General features: G+C 42.0%; 1 protein-coding gene across 6 annotated transcripts in view; it reads right to left on the reverse strand.

Annotated features, from left to right (window-relative positions):
• GPM6B (glycoprotein M6B) overlaps window positions 1-14,647 on the reverse strand; it is a 152,373-nt gene that overhangs the window by 27,659 nt on the left and 110,067 nt on the right. For 2 of the 6 annotated variants that reach the window (XM_070603715.1, XM_070603716.1), the window contains exon 2: window positions 9,443-9,562. The exons of the other annotated variants lie outside the window; for them this stretch is intronic. In XM_070603715.1, the coding sequence (XP_070459816.1) occupies window positions 9,443-9,562 (120 nt within the window). The remainder of the gene's footprint in view (window positions 1-9,442; window positions 9,563-14,647) is intronic. 6 annotated transcript variants of the gene reach the window in all.

Here is a 14,647-nt window from a genome sequence, read left to right on the forward strand (position 1 = left end):
TTCTCAAAGTCGTTGACATAAAAGTTCAACTATATAACGCTAAGAATGCTGAAACTATTTTTAATGATATAAAGGGAACTGCTTTTCAGCAGATCCTTTTAAACGCCTGTCCTAAAATCTATTAAATAAGAAATTTTCATTCTTGTGGCATATTGTGAAAAATCTTAAAATAGATTAGCCTCTAATATTTGCAATAGGGCATGAGCAATAGAAGATAGGCAATTATGCAAAAGTAAAGATATGTTCCCATGGTGAGAATAAACAAATTCAAGAAACAGACACTTGCTAGGGTCTTCCTTTGCGTTTTGTGGGAACCGGCTTGGGTTTTCCTATAGACCATGTATGCGCTCTTAGCCTAGGAAAGTGGGGGAGCCAAGAATCAGGGAAACCGATGGTGAGTAGGGGAAGCTGGCTCTAAGTTCAGATGGCACTGATTTTAAGAGCATGGAGATCTGTAGGGTGTTCAAGAAATCTGAGAACTACCTGCAATATTAAGCTTTAGCAGCACTCAATCTCCTTAACCATCTGGGCGACAGCGTCTGTGCTTTCCTGGATTCCACTGAATTCAATGAGTGCCTGTTAAATTGCTGCTGTATGCCAGGCACCGTGCAGGGGGCAGCAGGGGCTTGGTTGGCCCTGCCCGCATTGACACTTTGGAGTGGGGTGAGGGAGAGAAACACCTAAGAAATCATTGAAGTAGAATAAAAAGAGAGGTGACTCAGGGACACAGGGAGTGAGGTAAGGACAAGTCTCCTTGGTCTAGTGTGGGGAGCTACAGAAAGGCTGTGTGGGTGACAGTAGTGTAGACAGGCCTTGCCTGTCTGCAGTGTCAAACAGAAGAATCCCATGGTTAGGACAGATGGAAAAGCATGAGGGAAGGCGAGCGGGCCCAATGTGGGGAGAGCTCAAGGTGTGGCTGAGTTTATGGAGGACACCAGGGCAGTAGCTGGGGAGAAGCTGGAGAGGCAGGTGGGACCCCGCTGTGGGAGGCCTCCACGCCAGCCTGAAGCCTCGTGAGCTTCATTTTGCAGGCAGTGGGGAGAGAGGGAAGGCTTGCGAGCAGGCGAGTGACATGATCCGAGGTATGCTTTTAAGAGATTAATCTGGCGCTGCTGTGTAGGCTGGATTGGAGTGGGTGCAAACCAAACTCTTCTACTGTAGGTGGTAGCAGAATGGATCTTTCTGAGTTTTATTCAAAGGGCACAGGGCATATTCAATGAAGGCAGGAAGGATGAAAATCAGACAAAGCTTGGAGCTATTAAGCAGTAAACGTCACACAACATTTTACAGAAATGGCTTAGCGAGAAACAGTGGGAGAATTAATGTGAACAAATCTTCATAAGGGCCATTCTAGAAAATTTAAACTAATCCAGAGAGACAGAAAGCAAATCAGAAGTAGGTGAGAGGGAGGGCTTACAAAGGGACAGGGAAACTCTGGGACTGGACACGTTACCATCTTGCTTGTGGTGCTGGTTTCACGGGCACATGCATATGTCAAAGCTTATCAAATAGGCCACTTTAAATATATGCAGTTCATGCATGTTAATTATACCTCAAAAATGTTTTAAAAAACCCCTCTACTTCTTAAGTTTGATTTTTACAAAAGACATTAGTAATTTTAAAAGGTTGCAAATCCTTTTTGAAAACTAAAGATTGGCAAGCAAAAGGCAGAAGCCACAACAACCTGGGTGGGGTGGGCTGGGGGGACATAGCCTTGTGGCTGCAGAACCTTCCGGCTCCCCCTACTTGGTGATAGGAAAGTAAAGGGGTTATCGTCACTAAGGAGAGAAGACAAGTGCTGTAAGGAGACAAAGGATGCATTTCCATTTTGAAATGTTTATACAGCCTGTGGTAGGCAGCCTCCTAAGATGCCCCCAAGGATCCCCACCTCCCGATATTCAGACCCTTGTTATCTTCATTGATGGGCTGGATCTAATCACTCGCTTTCCTGATTTGGTTTCAAAAGACTATGACTTCTGTCTTGTTAGCACTCTCTCTCTTGCTAGCATACTCTCTTACCCACTCACTTGCTGTCTCTGATGAAGCCAGCTGTCATGCCATGAGGGAGCTATGAGAAAGCCCACATGGGAAAGAATCAAGGGAAGTTCTGGGCCAACAGCTAGTGAGGGACCGAGGCCCTCAGTACAACAGCCTGCAAGGAACTGAGTCCTGCCAACAACCACAGGAGTGAGCTGGGAAGTGGATTCTCCCACAGTTGGGCCTTCAGATGAGACTGCAACCTCGGCCAACACTTTCGCTGCAGCCTCATTAGAGCCCAGACTCCCAACCTACAGAAACTAATACATGTTGTTGTTTCTAGCCACTAAGTTTAAGATTAATTTGTTATGCAGCAAGAAATAACTATTTCACAGCCTCAGCTCTGGCGTTTGCCTACAGCTCTACAACAGAATCTTTTTGCATTTTTTTCACACACAAAGATGCAATGACAATATAAAAACATCAAGAGGAGTCTGCTTCAAATTCAAAAGCATTGTCTGCTAAGGATGTGGTAATTTGGTTTTGGGCATCTTGATAGTAAACATGTATACAACATGTTACAATATAAACATGTATACACATTGCCTTTGAATTTCAAGTTTATGTTGTTCTTCAGAAAGATATTTGAACTGAAACGATACCTTACTGAAGATGTTATAATGAAGTGCTATTTTCTTAACTAAGGTTATGATCCTTTATGTATATAGTAGTGGTGGTCAAACTTTAGTGTGCATCCGAATCGCCTAGGGAGCTTATTAAAACATAACAAATTCCTGGGACCCACCCCAGTGAGGGTGGGTGGGGCTTGGGAATCTGAATGTTTAACCAGCATCCTTGGTGATTCTGATTCAGGTCATCGGAGGCCAATACTTTGAAAAATCACTTAAAGAAATGATCCTCAATATTACACTTGATAAAATATCGATGATCTTTTACATATCACAGAAAATAAAACTTGCTAAAGTACACCGAATGGAATAACAGAAGAAAACAGCTCCATGACATCCATTTAACAGAACTCGGTTTATTATGGGAACACTCAGAGAAGGACCTGAAAGAGGCCAGAGGGCTGAGCTTCCAGAAAGAGCCAAGGGACCCTCTGAAGAAGGGCTGAGCTTTAGTCTAAAGCCTGTGAACGATGGGAGCAAGGATTGTGGAGCCTGGAGAGAAGGTGAGGGATCTTGGATGGAGATTTTAGGAAACTGAGTGGCTAGCGAAGTTGTAGATGTTGCCTACCGTAAGTAGACTGAATTTGCAACGTGTGCTAAAAATGCAATTGCTCTAAGTTAGGGGTTGACAATTTTTTTCTGTAAAGGGCCAGACAGCAAATATTTTTGCTTTGTAGGGCATAGAGTTGCAACCACTCAATTCTGTTGTTGTGGTAGGAAAGCAGCCACAGACAATCCGTAAATGAATGGGTGTGGCTGGTTCTAATAAAACTTTATTTACAAAACAGCAGTGGCTGGCATCACCAGCCTGGTCAGTCAAGTCCTCACAGGAGTCTATGATCTCCATTTGTTGCCATTGGGAAAGAGCACATGAATGTAAACGGGGTTGTTTTAAGACCAGGGAAAGGCTCAATTACTTCTCCTAGCAGCCTGACATTTCACCACTAGAGTTACTCCTTGGGGTGAAAGCATTCTCTGTGGAAGTTCCCAGATAAAATGCAAGCATGATGATCTTGAGAGAAAGTCTCATCCCACCTAAATGACTCTCTGACACCCAGAGCCTTCTGTTCAGTACAAAAGCCATTTTATATAAGTTTTGATAGACATGGAAACACACGGGTGTGTGTGTGTGTGGCTTATTGGTGAGTGAAGAGAGCCACCCAAAAGGATGCAGCCTTGGGAGGTGGGAAGATCCTAGCCTCTCGCAGCAGGCTTCAGTCGCTTCCCAACTACTTCACAGTATCGTCAGTTAGCTCTAAGGGTGACAAAAGATTCAAAACAAAATTAATTTTAATTCACTCTAACTGAAAACATATGACACGTGAGTTATCATAAAGGAAGCGAAGACCAGATGTCACTATTTCTAAAAGACTGAGAATCACCTCTTCGAATAATCCCAGTTGTGTCCCTAAAACCAGATGTTGTGCCTGATAGAAAGTTCCAGATCAACACTCAATACTGATCGATTTGCTTTTATGGCTTTCTTTGTTTGCCTGATCTGAGCTGAGGAACAGACCCAAGACCAAGAGGCAAAGGGAGGTCTGTATGTCACAGACACAGTCAGCCCTGGTTCCAAAATCAAGTGCGAATCACATACTAACAGTACAGCTGATAAAAAAAAAACCTGAACATTTGTAAACAATCAAGGAACTATATATATATATATGGCTGATATAATAGTCTTTGGTAAATAAGCTTTAAAATAGTTAACGACTCTATATGGCACATTTTTTGTGGAAACTGCAGGTGACTTGAGAAAGTTGATCCACAGTGGAAAACAAAATGCAAAGAACTCTAAAAAAAAAAAAAAAAAAAAAAAAAACACCTCAGAAACGTTATAGCATCAACCTGAGCTACAAAATGCTTGCAATGTGTCCATGTTCACCTCCATTTAACCTGAAACACCTTGAGTAACTGGAAGCCATCAGACTGACTCAGAGCTTCCCCTGGCTTAAGCTGTGCAAACAAAGAAAGCTTTTCCAACCAGACTCCGGGGAAGAGAGAGGCCCCACCATCAGAACTCCACACAAGATCAGACCATGGGTTGTAATCGACACCCAACCACAGATGGAGGCTCAATGACGCACACACAAAGATTAATTAAGTTAATTAATTAATTAAATACATTTCAAGTGTTTTCAGAAAAGACCTCAAACTTAGTGGCCTTACAACCTTAGGTTAGGAAAGAGTGACACTGAAGAACAATAACAAAAATCCAATGGCATTTCCCAGGACCCTTATATCCAGAGGTGTCACTCTATAAAGCAGATCCATGAGAGAGAAGTCCTAAGTTCAGCCTAGTGGGGGCCAGAGGGATAAAGGCTGGAGATCTCAGGGGGCCTGCCTTCTCAGGTCACACCTGCGCAGATACACAGAACCAAACAGTGTGACCTGAGTGACAGCAGTGAACAGGCGAGATATGCTTGCTCGTCCCTCCCTCCAGGTCCATGCCCCTCCATGGCTGCTGAGGAATCAATTCTTGGTAATGGAAATCCCAACATAAGGGCTTCCTGCTAAACTCTCAGCTCAACACCAAGGTTCCCCCATGCTTTCCCCACGCCCTCCATTGTAGTCTGTATGTGAGAAGTCTCTCCGAACTTCTTGAATTGCCTATGCCCATCTAAACCGAAGCATCAGAGTAATTTGGATTTGCGAGATGGGCAGAGGGGAAACTGGTGATTGGTGAAGGGGGTAGTTTTTCTACTCTTCTGTCAGACTGAAGGCTGAACTACAGACTTACCAGTGTAGGAATAGTCCTTCCTGGTCCATTAGCTTATGGCCTATACTAAGTAACAGCATCTTGCATGTCACTGGATTGTATCAAAAAATGTGATGAGGGACAATTAAGAATTTCTCCCAAGCTCCCATCAACGACTTCCTCCTTGCTCTCTCTTTGCTACAAGGGAACAAACCTTTCCCACTTTCACTGCCCCTCCCCCACTTTCCTTCACCAAGATTTTAAACAAAGGAATCAGAGGAAGCACACTTTGGACAGGTAGATAAGAGAATCAAAAGTCACTGTCCTTCAGGCTAACCAGACACGGTGCATTAATGACTGGCAATTCATTACTGACTGGCAATTCTTATACATGCCTCTCCGTAAAGAGAGAGGGAAAGAAGAATGAATACCTTAAGCAATTCCCTGTCTTTTCCAGAGATCAGAGATTTCTAGATCTCTTGAGGGTAAGTCTGCTTCTTTAATTCCTTCTGTCTTCTCCCTTCTTGCTCTTGGACCTTTCTCTAAATTAGTGCTTCTCAAACTTTCATGTGCATAGGAACCATCTGGAAATCTTGTTAAAAATGCAGATTCTGATTGAGCAGGTCTGGGGTGGGACCTGAGACTCTGCATGTACCCAGACCACACTTGGAACAGAGGATCTAAATTCTCTCAGACTATACTCTGAAGCCTGTGTAACACAATCTACAGCTGCCTGAAGCACGCCCAACATGTTAAGCACAATATTCCATCAAACACAGAGGCAGCATTAACTATTCCGCCTTTCAATTGTGTCACCATCTCAGACCTCCATCTCAGGTCTAGGCCCCCAAGGCAGCATCACGTGGGGTTGCCCGTGTGGCCATCCATCCTTCGATTTCCTGTAAGCCTAGAGAAGAGGTGGATATTACCTGGCCGAAGAAGTTAAAAAATGAAAAAATAAGAAAAGAAAAAGAAACAGATGGTGAAGGTTTAACTATCCAAATGCTAAATATCCACTGGGCAGTCACACCAAAGAGAAAAACATGAAAAAGTCAAAGCAAAGGAAACTGGAACCACCTCGACTTTTCCAGTGGGGAATAAGGAAGTAGGGGGCAGGGGGGTGAGAGGAGGTGGTCTCTGCTATCACAACTGAGTGGGAAAGGCATTTTCCTTCGGCAAAGATCTGCTGGTCAGCCTGTATCAAAACCTCTTTTCTACCTTCCCCCACTGGAAAGAAATTGAGAACTCTGCAAAAAAAAAAAAAAAAAAAAAAAAAAGACATAAGAGCCATATGGAATTCTCTATTTTTTCCTTCACACCATCTGGTTTGGGATCTAAGTACAGAATGGCAACTGCATTGATTTAGGAGCCAACAAAATCTCCAAGCAACTAGGAAGGCAGTAACACGGCGGGGTCTGGTGCCCTCACTCCAGGGCCTGCGCTGTATTCTTTAAACTATCCTACGCAAGGTCCCTGGGGCTGGCTCCAGACACAAATGGTCCCAATGTGTGTGCCACGGAAGCATATTTCTTCCAATGATTTCAGTCAATGAACACAAAAAGTTCAAACTACGTGTGGTTGGCGACTGTTTCAGGATCCAGGAAGATGATTCTATTAATCAAGTTCAGTGATTTCATTTCTCCCCCTCAGACAAGAACCTGCTTGATCATGTAATTCTCACATGAGATATCACCAGCAACCTGATACTATTAGAATTCTACAATTTCTCACATACCAAAATTCCAAAAACTCTAAAAACAAAGTCATTTTTTTTTTGTCTAGCTCATCTGGAGCAAAACCTGTTCTGATCTGAAACTACCTGGTGCCAAAACCTGACCTGAATGGACAAGAGGCTGTTTACAGGTTTCATTGCCCCAACTTGGGCTCTCCACCAAGATTAACATGATGGATTTGTGGGAGCCCACTGACCTTGCTGGTGGTATTGAGAAGCACGCGGTGTGTGTGCCATGTTGCTTTTCAAAAACCCAAACTCATCTAAATTCTGAAACAAATTTGGCCCCAAAAGTTGCGGAAAAGAAATTGGAGCTTTGCATTTTTCTTCTCAGCTGCCACTGCTACTTAGAATGCCTGTATTCCGGCATTCATCAAAGCACAGAAGTCTTATTCCAATGCTTGTACAGGCAACTGCTCAACCGGCGGGCAAAACTCATCAGGAGCAATTGATAGAGGGTTTTCCCCTAATAAGATATTGATGTGTACTCTTTATCACAATCCAGGAAGGATACTTAATCTTTTTCTCCATTTCCAACTGGCCTAGTATCTTCCAACACATTCTTAAAATGAAGGCCATTCTCTCTCAAGTAGTAGTTTCTGATAACTTGGGGACCTTCTCGTCATGTTAACAAATACCCTTCTCTCTCGTTCTCCGCCATTGAATTGTTCACATCTAATGGTGCTTTTGCTTTTCGGTGGGGAAGCTTTTTAAAAACAGCTTTATTGAGATATAGTTTACATATAAAATTCATCTGTTTTAAGCATACAATTCAATGGTTTTGAGTAAATTTATGGAGTTGTGTAACCATTGCCACAATCTAATTTTAAAACATTTCCATCACTCCAACAAAGATCCCTTGAATCCATTAGCAGTCACTCCCCATCCCTCCCCACCTTCTCTCAGCCTCTGGCAAACACTAATCTACTTTCAGTCTCTATGGATTTGTCAATTCTGGAAATTTAATATAATGGAATCATACAATATTTGGTCTCTTATGTCTGGCTTCTTTTACTCAGCATAATGTTTTCGAGATTCATCCATGTTGTAGTATACATCAGCATTTCCTTCCTTTTTATTGCTGAGTAGTATTCCATTGTAACGGATATATCATGTCTAATGCAACTCTTCATTCTTTAAAGGATCTATGAGGACAAATGTCTGATGTCACATCTTGCTCATTTTTTCTCACCAGCACCACACAGGCACACGCAGAGCTGCTGCCTAATAGCCAGACGTCAAATGAAGGAGTGCATAATTCAAGATGTAGAACTAAATCCAAAATTAGATTTCACGTTAATTAACCTAAAGCCTCAATTTAGGTTTGAAAAGAAAAGGTTTTGTTAAATTAATTACAGGTGTTATGACTATAATTCAATGAGTGCCTTATGTCGTACCTCAGGATTGCTTTCTGGAGTTGTAGGTTCTACACTATCATTTTTGATTTATTCGTGAAAAAGTAAGCAACTATTTGGGAAAATGATGCTATGGGTTCACTCAAAATCATAGCAATACTTTAAGCCTGTTGCGTTTGTTTGACGCCCCCACCATCCCTTTAAATATACGTTTTAAGTAACTTGAGGTCATTGAGCTTCAGCTAACTGAACTGAGTATGAAGACACGTATAGACTTTGGGACTATGGAGGGTGGATGTTCATATTGCTCAGCATTCTCCCCCTTCTGGGTCCCCAGATAGGCTGATGCGCATTTCACCCAGACCCAGCACCTAGCAGTTCTAAGAGCTAAGTGTTCCTCGTGAGCAAGGAAACTGGAAACCAGACCCAGTGGACCTACCTGATGGGATCGAGTACACACTTATCTGATCCTCATTTCATGGGCTTTGATTTTTCCTTCTCAAAGGCAATGACTGATGTTAAGTCAGAGTGGTGCAAAGCAGTGGGGCTGGGAAGTCACTTGGGGACACTCATGGTACTCTTGGAGTCAAGGCTCCTTGAGTGTCCTGGACCAGTTCTTGGTCCCATGGAGGACAGGTATGACACCTCTCCCCCACATTACTGGTTCAGACATTGGAAATTCCATGGTTAACCCAAAGACATATCTCATTGTATACCGCTCCTTTCGAGAAGAAGAGGTGAGGGTGAGCAAAAAGGGGAGCAGGGAGAAGAAAGAGGTGAAAGAGGTGAAAGATGGGGTGGAATGGAGAGGAGGAGAGAAAAAGAAAGATGATTTAAAAAATTCTAAAGGGCCAATTCCACCCACGCCCTTGTGAACAAATTAATGCATCAAGCAAAACAGAAAATATCACCAAACTGAAATATCCATGACAAATAATATTAAAGATAACAGTTGACTTGCTATTAGAATTCACCCCGAGGCTGTATTTACCTGGACTGCTCAAGGGGCTAGCCCTGTCCCCCAGGGTTGGCACAGGATGGTACTGGTGGTTCTTTGAGCCTGGGTACATCCAGTGGTACCTGCCAATTTCCATTTCAGCTCTGCTGTTCACTGCCAATTTCAGGTGGCAAAGAGTCAGTGTCTCTATCTCCAGCAAAGATTCTATATCAGCATTTTAATTTATTCTTTTACCATAAAGTTAAAGGAAATGGGGAGGTTAAAAATTTGCTATTGAAATGCAACCTGACGGTACCATCTAATCAACTCAGCATAATAAATTGAGAACGTTGGAGTCTCCTTCTCCATTTTTGAATGTAAGTTTATAGAAATCACCAAAATTTTCTTTTCTTTCCTTATTTTCTCCATCTCCCCTTTCCCCCCTTAGAATGCTCATTTTGGGCAGACACTATAATGAAAATCTGGCCTCTCAAATAATACTTTTCTATTTCACTTTCAGACCCACAGAGCGCCATAATTACTGCAGCTACAGAATCCAGGCTCATTCTCCATAATGGTACCCAGTCCCAGCTTGAAAATCTATCAATTAACCCCATGGTCTGCTGAATCTTGGATGAAACTCCTGTCCTCCCACTGACATCTGTGGTATTCTCTGTCACCTCATCTTAAGCTCAGTACTTCAGAGTCTAGAAAGTTCTGGATTAAATCCTGTTCCAATCAATCATCTCTCAGTGTTTTAAAGAGAAAGGGCTGCTGGTCTTGGGCTGGAACCACTGCTTACTCACAGACAAGGTGACAAATGGCCTCCTGGGACTCAGGTCCCTATCTGGTAATATGACTGTATTTCTCACTTCTTAGGGAATTAGAGAGAAAAATATCTCCCAATTTGCCTGATACAGAGTAGGCTGCTGGTAACTATTAGTCGAATTACAATCTTGAAATCCATAAGAGGTCACAAGGTCACTATGATCAGTTTATATTTGAGAGTCCCATAAAACCTAATAAAGGGTTACGTCTTCTAGGGTGCCACAAATATTAAAAAAAAGAAACTCTGACATTGACGTGGGTAATTACTCCACCAGAAGATGAGGTTACAATGCTCCATGTGGCACCTCAGATCGCTGGAGATAAGGACCAAGCAGACAAGCACATTGCGGGGCAAACCCCAAATGCCCTGACCAGGTACGCTGGAAACCTCGCAAAGCCTTCACGAAATCCCAACTCCACTCTCCACCATCTCTGAAAACATTCAGGGTATTTCCAACTGGGAAACAGAGACATACTTTTCTAGGTGGTGTTTTAAAGAAACACCTTTTTGGCTTCAAGATTAAAAGACATTTTTACTTTAAGTCATTTAAGGGAAAAAAAAGATGCTAGGACAATACTGCCCAATGACAGTATTTTTGCTCCTGCTGTTTCTGTTGTGATGATGACAGTGATGTTGATGATGGTGGTGATGATGATGATGAGGATGATGACAGCCGTAATTTACGGAGTGCTTATGATGCGCTAGTCATCATTCAAAGCACACTGCACCCGTTCCTCATTTGTCACCACCATCTTAGGAAATAGGTACTATTATTATTCTATCTTTACAAATGAAGAGCCGAGGGCAATGAGAAGGTGAGTCCCTTGCCCCTGATCATGCAGCCAGGGGGTAGAGAAGCCTGGGTAGAAACCTGGGCAACTTGGCTCCAGAGGGCACAGTTTTGAAGGCACCACAATACCCTACCACAGACTGTGCATTTGCTGCAATCATCCCCTCTTTTGCTGAAGCCATGGTTAGCGCAACAAGAGTTTTTCTGAGGTCCATTTGAGGTGAGCTGTGCTTCTGTGGCTCCTCAAGAAATGTTTCAGGTCTCAAGCTACTAATGCTGTTTCAGGGTTCTAAAAACCTCTTAACTCTCAGCCTTCCCTGGATTTAGACTTTTGCTTTACTGTCCAGGAGATTCTTTCTCAGACATGGGTTGTACCACATTCTCTGAAAGCAAAACAACCCAGTGCGGCTGGTAGAAAGAACCAGAAGAAGGTCAAGTCGCCTCACGATATGATCTGATCTCTTAGTAAAATGGCTGTGAGCCCTTGGCATCGACCTCAAGCAAGAGGATTCCAAGTAGCTCAACCACTTCTGATCTGAAAAATTTCATCGTCCTTTAAAAAAATTTCTCTCTCCATGCCCCCTTACCTCCCACAGTAGGTGCCCAAGAAATGTTTGGTTGAATAAATACTTGGTTGAATGCAAGGGAGCACCCTGGGACTCTGGACCAAGAAACGGCTCTCCAGGTCCCCCACCACACTGACCTCACCCAAGCCAGGCCATGCACTTCAGGGAATCTGTGCATAGGGTATATCCATTCTCTGTCCTCATCTCCTTCCGTAGATGGGGAAGTCTGCAGACATTTGGGCAACGAAGGCTTCTAGGCAATGACAATGAAAAACCACGGACTGCCCAATGCTAACGTGTTTTCTGAGAAAAACATGGTGGCCATGCCTGAGACGCTTAATTCAGCATAATACTACCAACTCCAGTAGATCTGGAGATGGGATCGGCAAGTGGAGGGACATTTTCCAATACTTCTGGGAAGGCCTTTTTGCAACAGTAAATCTTTAGCTATGAAAGAAAAGAAAATCATGTCTGTTTTATATTTTTGAGCCAAACCTAACTAAAGACATTAAATATAAAATTACTTCTAAAATTTCAAAGAATACAGCATATATTTTGTTTAAAGGAACAGGGTTCTAACACTTAGAAGGGAGTCACATGATTCCAAGGAGAAGCCTCAGCTTGAATGGTATATTAAAACACTGTCGATTCTGGGCAACTGGCAAGAAATGGGAAAATGTGCACACCCAGGAAAATCCTGGTTTATGCCCTACAGAGGGAAGACTGCAAATGTTCACCTTAGAGAGTAGAAGACAGGGATGGGCAGGAGACCAATCCATATTCTTGAAGAAGCACAAAAAAACTGTGACATCTGAGATACTATTTCTGGTTGGGGCTGAGGTGAGCGGTGGTGGCTGATGGTGATAGACACAACTGTGAGTGGTCATCACCAAAGGTGGATATGAAACAAATGATGGAAAATGGGGAAAGGAAAATAAAACAATGCCTTGTATACTTTTTTCATTTACTTAGATAATGTGATTTAGTGACAAGGCTGAATAACTAGCTGCAGCCTGCTATACTTTCTAGCATCTAGGAAATTATCACCGGAAGCAAATAAGTGACAAAGACTAAGCTTCCTAGAAAGACCATATTCCCTGGGCAAGGTCTTCGAAAGCTGTGTCTGCCATCCTTCATTTTCAGCTATTATTTAAAATATTAAAGGAAAGTTATAACAACACTATAGAATACAGCAGGGATCAGCAAACAATGGCCACCTGTGTTTGTAAGTAAAGTTTTATTGGAACACAGCCACATCCATTTGTTTAGACACTATCTATGGCTGGTTCATGCTACAATGGTAGATTTGAGTAGTTACTGGAGAGACTGTGCGGCCCACGAAAGCTAAAATATTTACTCTCTGGCCCCTTACGGAGGAAGTGTGCTGACCTTTGATACAGAATATAGCTAGTAAGGCTTGACTATACAAAGAAGTTAATGCAATTAATCAAATCAGCCTACAAAATAGGACATTATTTTCTTTTCCTTTATTACATGTTCTCTGAAGAGAAATATCAGTGTGATGGCTAAGGATCAAAATTCTCCTCTCTGGCATTGTCGTCTGCTATTTAATCTGCCACCAGTCAGCAAAATTATGGTGAAAACCAAGATTATACTAGACATAATGGTCCCCAAGAAGAGATAGCACCCTTCTATGCCCATGATGTGAGCTCAGAGGACGGATGAGGGTTCAAAGGAAAACATTATTAAATGAATAAAAAAATGAAGAAGTGAATGAACCACCAGGTACATCGTGAAGCTAGGATTGCAGCTTCCCTCTCTCAAAAGTCAGTGGGTGTCACCTTCCTCCACCATCCCATAGCCATCCCTAGTCCCAGTCAACCATCTTACATGGATGTACGTTTGCTCTCAAGAAGAAAAAAGCAAGAGAGTGTCTTTGAAACAATCCAGTTAATCACCAGTCCCAGTGAGGGGAAATTTACGTCATGGGGACAACTGGCTATTTCACACGTTCTCCAATACATAAGGCTAATGAGTCCTTTGATTAAGATTATTTACTCTAAATTAACCTGTACCTCCAAATAACAGAGAAACATGATGTTTAAAATTACAATCTGAATTCAAAATTTCCACTCAATTTCAAGGAAGTCAAATCTAAATTTCCAAAAATGGGTCAGAATTCTTTGTCTAATGAAATAACAAGGCCAAGTCTTAAAAAGTATGCTAATAGAAACAGTAATATAAAAGTAGGAGATGCACCAAATGACTCGTTGACATCTTCTCCACACTTACATATTCTAAAAAAACAACATAAAATAAAAGCGAACTGTATCCTACCTACCACATATGTCCAGCACCATCTGGCCGGCCATGCTTTCCTCTAAGACTAGTCCCCAGACACCCTCTCTTCAAATGTCCTCCTTGGCAGATTCTCACAGGGAAAAACTGTATTTGAAACTTTCTCTGTACCATATTCATATAATCAAGTAGGAAAACATCAGTAAAAAATCTCAAAACTGAATAATTCATAGAGCACCAGGAATAGTGTAACACGTTAAATGTGTCCCTCTGGGTTTTTAGCATATAGGTCATATATTCTAGAGGAGTGCTTTTCTTCCTAAACAAAAAAGAAGAGGGGGCCAAAAGTACACACATTTTGCTAAATTAAAAAACCCCAAACATGCAAGAAATTATATTCACTTGATTAAAAAGATTTAAATGGATGTTAATTTTTTAATCGAGTCAACAATTTGAATTCACTTCTTACCTTGCCTACGTCCTATAATTTAAATTATACATTATTTCCAATTTACTACATTTTTCTTCCTATGTGGTTAGGAACTCAATTTGATGCCAGGAATTCTGGAATTTATTTCAGCAACGATTCGTAGGAGCTTAACTAGCCTGAGTGTAATTGTTTCCATAGATTCCAATTTCCTACATATAATAAAAATAATTTTCATCACAGATACTTAGGTTTTTTTCACACAATAGGGCAATTGATTCAGTTGTTTTCCTACCCCCTGATTACGCACTCCCAGCAATTCCAGAAGCATTGGTTTTCACAAATGAATTGAGATCAAGTAATACTCCACAGAAATAAATAGAAACCT

This window comes from Equus przewalskii, chromosome X (assembly GCF_037783145.1).
Source record: "Equus przewalskii isolate Varuska chromosome X, EquPr2, whole genome shotgun sequence".
NCBI lineage: Eukaryota > Metazoa > Chordata > Mammalia > Perissodactyla > Equidae > Equus > Equus przewalskii.